This window comes from Coffea eugenioides, chromosome 6, assembly GCF_003713205.1.
Source record: "Coffea eugenioides isolate CCC68of chromosome 6, Ceug_1.0, whole genome shotgun sequence".
Taxonomy (NCBI): domain Eukaryota; kingdom Viridiplantae; phylum Streptophyta; class Magnoliopsida; order Gentianales; family Rubiaceae; genus Coffea; species Coffea eugenioides.
The window spans coordinates 36,212,152-36,218,957 of NC_040040.1; the positions used below are offsets into that span (position 1 = coordinate 36,212,152).

Sequence of the window (6,806 nt, forward strand, 5' to 3'; positions counted from 1 at the left end):
TGTATTAAATATATTAATATTCATTACATAATATATATAATTAATAATATCATTATCATAAGTTTGTAACTAATTAAATTAAATATTATATATATAATTATATACATATATATATATAATTATATATTTATATTTTTTAGTGGGTGGCGGGCCAGGGATAGAGTGGAGATATACTGCCTAGGCCCCAAACCGTTTCTCAACGGGGGAAAAATTTCAACCCCCCATTAGCCTTCCGCGGGGCCGCCATTGCCATCCTTAACTGCAACGTCGTCTCGCTCATCTTAACCTCTTTAATGCTGCTAATACGATCCTTTCGATTTTAAACCAAATTAAATCGGAGTGGTTACCAATTTGCTCACTCTAATGGCGATTGCAAGAACAGGAGTCTTCGTCGATGATTATTTAGAGTGTAATTTCCCTACATCTTCTCTCTCGTTCGTGGCTTTTTAATTTTCCTTTCTTTTTTTGTGGTTTTTGTGGCCCTTTTTTGGGGATTCAATGGAACTTGTGAAATTGTGACAATGGAGTTGTTGAAAATTATTATCTCTAAGCAGATGCAAACACTTTGCCTGCTGAACTTCAGAGGCTACTCAATACCATTAGAGAACTCGACGAGCGTTCCCAAGGTAGGTTTTCTAATTTCTTCGGATTTAATATATTTTAGCATTTCTACCATTTCGATTAATTTTTTTCCTTCAATACCCTTTGTTTTCCTTTCTTGTTTTATTTTTTCCTTTTTCTTCTTGTGCAAAGCGATGATAAATCAGGCAAGTCAGCAAACGAAGTTGTGTCTAGGAATGGCATCGCATAGGAATCATGATAGTTACCGTGATCAAGATAATGATGAGGCATTCGAGAAAATGAAAAAGGAGATTGAGGCCACTCAAGAAAACACCTTAAGCCTGTGTACTGAGAAGGTTTTATTGGCCAGACAAGCGCATGATCTTGTAAGCTCTTTCTTTTTCTTTTTATTTTTTTACCATTTTAAAAGCTTTTATTTTTATTTTTATTTTTTTGGGCCAGTGGTCGAGGGGGAAGGATTCAGGCTGTAAACTCGAAAATCTGTTAAATAATAAGCGTACTGCATTAATATTGATGATTGATTGTTAAACAGATGCATCTCTAATTATTGAACATTTCATTTCAGTATTATATGGTTATTCCACCTCCAAGGCGTAGGATGGGATATTATGTTAATTGATGCTGGTTTAATTTAGGCTTACTACTAATTTCTTCTTTCCAATGTTCTCATGCCTTGAGGAATTTTACAATTTTGGATTTGCTTAAATAGAGCTGTCATTTTGGCTTACTGATTGGTTAATTGGTGATGACACATTGCGGAATGATTTTTCGAGTCAAGGTTCGTTTCATGTTCCTGTTTTCCAGATAGACAGCCACATAAAACGTCTTGATGAGGATCTGAACAACTTTGCTGAAGATCTTAAGCAAGGTATGTCTTAAGCTTTCTAGGTTGACCAACTATTCTGCTTTTGAATACTCTAAAGAAATGATGGAACAGACTAAACAAGTTCAACTATTGATGATAAGTGGCACTTGGATTAGTCTCATACTGTGTGCTTCACCATTCTCAATGAATTTTTTTTTTTTTAATATTTTGTAAAAATCTCCAACAATGCTAACTAGACTTTATACCCTATCTTATTTTTTTTGCAGCTGGTCAGTTTATGTTCTTAATTTCTTAATTTCTTTTCTTTCTATGATTCTTGTAGAGGGAAAATTAGCAGCAGATGAGCCAGCTATTCTTCCAACGTTACCGTTGGTCCCTAAAAACGAAAAGCGTAAACCAATTTATGGAACACCTCAGTCTAAGAAGCTTGATTACAGGGACAGAGATTGGGACCGGGAGCGTGATAGAGACTTTGAACTGATGCCTCCTCCTGGGAGTGGTAATAAAAAGGATTTTACTGCACCTGTTGATGTTGATCAGCCAATTGATCCTAATGAGCCTACCTACTGTGTCTGCAATCAGGTTCTGCCTTCTGTTCACTTGGTTTGCTATGATATGACTGTTCCCAGTCTAGGCCCTTGGATTTAATTTTCAACTGACCTGCACATCTATATGCTTAATGTTCCATTATTCAGGTGTCATTCGGGGATATGATTGCTTGCGACAATGAAAATGTATGTCCTTGTACTAAGTTGTTTCTTTTACGTGTGAATGTTGTTGTGCATTTGAGATTACATCTTTGTATGATACGAGGATTTATGCTACTAGCTGCAGATCTGAAGTACCTGTTGATTCCTCAAATAAATCAGATCAAAATTGTATTTATTTAGTCTAGAAACTAGGGATCAATGTTAAACAAGAGATTGCATTGACTTGTAAACTTGAATATAAACTCTTAACACTTTCATGGATGTTGTCAGGTTACACTCAACTTTTTTGTATTGTCCCCCAGAAGTCTTAAATAGCAAATATGCCATGTCAGCCAAAAATGCACCTTACCAACGAGTTGAAATCTTGTTAATGATACTAAGGGAGTAGTAGACTGTGAAAGTAATCCACAAAGCCCTGTTTGGTTATTATTATCTTTCTTGCCCAATAAGAAGAAATGATTTGTCAAGACTTATGGAACCTGGGCTTGCTTTGTAAGGAGATATGGTTCATTATGCCAAAATACTGATTTTGTAGTTTAGACATGGAAACATAAAAGCACGAAGAAGAAACCTTTCATGTTTTCCAAGTGACCATGCATTATAAGATCAAAGCTAGAAAAGGGTGGAATATAAATTTACAATGAATATATCTGGCAAACAGTATTGGCACTGATGAAGGTTTGACCTCGTTTCTTGGTAAATATATATATATATATATATTGGCAAACAAGTTATTGTCAGAAACTGCTGTAAGTTTACACGTTTCAGCTGTAAATTGCTGCTGATGTTTTCATGCCTGAGTTATATAACTCTAATCTCCCGCAACCTCTATTTGTTTTTTTGGTCCGAGTTATGTAATTCTAATCTTGTGCAACATCTATTTTTTCTTGTTATATAGCTCTTACCTCATGAAACCTACATCTCTTGTTCTTCTCAGTGCCAAGGCGGTGAATGGTTCCATTACTCTTGTGTTGGTTTGACACCAGAGACAAGATTCAGAGGAAAGTGGTATTGTCCCACCTGCAGACAATTGCCACACTAATTTCATGTAATGAATTTGATCTCTAGCAGCAAGGCAGCATGTTCATTATATCTATGACTAATTTTGATGGAGTACCGCCGTAACTTTTAGAAATGCTGAAATTCTGTGCGTGTGTGCGCTTTTTTTTTTATTAGATGTGTGCGTGCAGTCTTGTGTGTTCACATGCGTGATGTGTCTTTAGACTTATCCAGAATGTCCGTCATACAGGTAGCCCTATTGTAACGTTATCAATCGTTTCAAGTTGGATAGTTTCAAGATGGCAGGCCTATTTGCCCATGATTCTCAGCGTTTAGTTGGATAAACCATTGAACTTTTACCTTTCTATTTTTACAGGTTGTTATTACTTTACCCTCTTAAACTGTCTCTGTACTATTTTTTAAGTGCAATTAATTTTTTTTAAGCAAAAACTTAGTTTATTTCCTTAATAGGAGAGACAAAACGGAGGGGCGGCATAGACCTTACCTCCCAGAAGCACAAAGCAAAAATTAAGCTGCGTGAATAGAATTGCCCTAGTATTTTCTAAGGGAAGGAAGACCAATTCTGTCCAGTCTAAATGCCCCTCGGGCTTTAGTAGGGAGATCCGCAAATTGATGATAGGTTCTGTCACAACTTTCGTCTCAGCCAACATTTGAAGCAATCAGCCACTTGATTACCTTCGCGGAAGCAATGAGAAATGCTGACGAAATGGGACGAAAGTTGAAGGAGGATTTGAACTTCTGTATCAATACTCCATGGGCATCGAATTGCTTGCTTCAATATTTGAACTAGTACCAAAGTGTCCGCTTCAACTTGCACTCTCACATATCCACGTGAAATACAAAAATTAACCTTAAAAAGAAGGGCCTTTGTCTCAGCTTGGATGCTAGTACTACTCAAAAAATGTCGAGAAAGCGAGTAGGACCTTCCCCTCACCATCGCGCAAGACTCCACCATCCCCTGCCCTCCCAGGGTTGCCTCTTGAGCAGCCATCCGTGTTGAGTTTAAACTCTCCCATAGTCGGTCTCAACCACTTCACCAACCTAAACGAAACCTGCTTACGAACAAAGTCGAGAGAAGCATAAACTTCTGGCCATGTTGTAAGGACAAAGGAATACCCTGGAAACTTCAGATTGAAGAGAATCCGCACATCGTCAAAAATAAATCCACAAATAGCCTCAGGAGCATAAACTTTTCCTTCAAACCGCGCTTTGTTCCTAACCTTCCAAATATTCCAGCAAATCAAAGAAGAGATAATCAGGTGAACAAATTGCAGAAATGCATTCGTACGCGAGCTAAACCACCAACTGGCCATGTAACCCTGTACCGAAGCACACAAGTTCAAAACCCTTGCAGCAGAACCCAAGAATTTCCACACCTCTACGGCTATCTTACCCCCACAAAAAATATGGTCTAGAGTCACATTTGCCTCTGTACAACAAAAACACTTCGAGGGGCCAGATATATCAAATTTGCATACCGTAGAGTCCAAAGACAATCGATTTCTCAGTAATCGAAGCAGGAAGAAGGATATTTTCAACGTAATTATGGGATGCCAAACCCTGGAGAAAATAAAAGACTGCGGCACATGAGTATGCACTAAATCAAAAGCCATGCATAGCGTGAAGACTCCAAACTGTGAGGGTGCCCAGACCATCAAGTCATCCACTCCCTCTTCAATCTTAGGGAGAGCGAACTGACTAATCTTGATTAATATGTCAGCAGGCACCCACACCGCCAAAAACTGAAAATTCCATCGTCATTTATTAAAAAATCAGAGACCTTGTGATCCGAAACATTGCCTAATCGCAACGACAAAGGCTCAGACCCTAACCAGTTATTGAACCAGAAATTTGAGCTCCCAGATCGAACAACAAAAGTGATATGTTGTTCAGCCAATTCCCGCACCTGAAGTATCCTACGCCACGTGGCTGAAGCCCCCACTAAGTCACCCACCATACCTGGATGGGCATTAAAAACGTACTTAGCCATCATGAAATTAGCCCAGAGAGACGAATTCTGTCGAAGCCTCCACTACAACTTCACTGAGAAAGCATTAACAACATCTGCCATGGAACGAAGACCCACCCCACCTTCCTCTTTAGCAGCACAAAGGTCCTTCCAACAAATCCAATGGTGTTTTGATTCACTCTCATCGGTGCCCCAAAGAAAGTTAGCAAAAAGCCTCTCCACTGTAGCCAAGATAGACTTCGGGGGTGAAACCCCAGCCAATAAGTGAAGAGGAATAGAGGACAACAGATGCTTTATAAGAACAATCTTTCCTCCTGGAGACAACAATCGATTCTTCTAGGAATTGATCTTAGAGTACACCATATTGCTTAAATCCTGGAAGAAGGCCTTCTTCTGTCGCCCCACGAACAGCGGACACCCAAGATAGCGTACCGGAAACACCTTTTGAGAGAAACCCGTGATGCGCTGAATTGCAGCCCTCCTGCCTCGAGGCATTGTCGAGTGAACCATAAAACCACTATTTGCAGCATTTATCCTTTGGCCTGAGGCATTTATCCTATGAACTTTGAATCCACAAAATCCGGGATGCAATTGAAGTTGATTTAACATACGAGATAGGACCTCCGCACCTAAAATAAACAAGGAAGGGGATAGAGGATTCCCCTGCCGGAGCCCTCGCGAAACTAGGAAAAAACCACGTGGCATCCCATTAATGAGAACCGAAAACCATGGATTGGATACCAGTCGCCAAACCATATCTATCCACCTTTCTCCAAATCCAGATGCACGTAGAACGTTAACCAGGAAGACTCAAGACACCCTATCATAAGCTTTTGTCATATCCAATTTTAATGCAACATTTTCCCCCTATTCTTCCTTCCAATACCCATAATCACTTCCTGAGCAAGTAAGAAGTTATCGAATATTTGATGACCACGGATGAAACCACTTTGATTAGGGGAGACAATGCGGGGCAGCAATGGAGCTAATCTCTCAGCAAGGATCCTCAACAACACCTTATTGAGGAAGTTACACAGACTAATAGGCCGAAACTGAGCAAAGGAGTTTGGGTTCTGCACCTTGGAAATTAGCACAATTAATGTAGCTGTGACCCTCCTCGGTAACTCCGCTCCACAGAAGAAACTAACAACTGCATTATATATGTCCTGAGCAATTATATCCCAAGCAAACGTGAAAAATTTTAGCACTATCCCCATCCATATTGAAAACCACACGCCGTACCTCCTCCATTATACGAACCTTTTCTAACATATCATTGTCAGAAGGCAGAAGTAACTTGGGGATAATGAGCGATAAATCCCAAGAAGAGGTAGGCTCAGCCGAAAAAAGCGACGAGAAATGCGGAACAACCTCTACACCTATGTCATCTTCCGATGTTATCCAATTGCCTTGCCCATCTTGGACTCGATGAACTATTGATTGTAATCTCCTCTGCTTGACTACTGAATGAAAAAACTTAGTGTTCTTATCCCCCAAATCTAGCCAGCGAACTCTCGCTTTTTGCTTCCAAAAACTCTCCTCCACTAGCAAACACTGCCGCCACTCTACGTTGGCTCGCTGTAATGACTCTTGTGCAGCACTTGAGTCATCCTCCTCCACATGCTTCTCCGCTGCAAGCACGGCCTGTGAGGACCTGAAATTTTCTTATTTTATATTATTCTACTGCCTTAATTAAGTA

At 39.7% G+C, this 6,806-nt stretch overlaps 1 protein-coding gene across 1 annotated transcript; it reads left to right on the top strand.

The window, feature by feature from the left end:
* The first annotated feature begins 213 nt into the window (after positions 1–213).
* LOC113776251 (PHD finger protein ING2-like) lies at positions 214–3,476 on the top strand. The gene is made up of 7 exons (XM_027321368.1): positions 214–409; positions 555–626; positions 754–947; positions 1,387–1,450; positions 1,731–1,990; positions 2,104–2,142; positions 3,056–3,476. Exons 1-7 carry the CDS (start codon positions 364–366, stop codon positions 3,158–3,160), a joined length of 780 nt encoding a protein of 259 aa, XP_027177169.1. The 5' UTR covers positions 214–363; the 3' UTR covers positions 3,161–3,476.
* Positions 3,477–6,806: the final 3,330 nt, after the last annotated feature.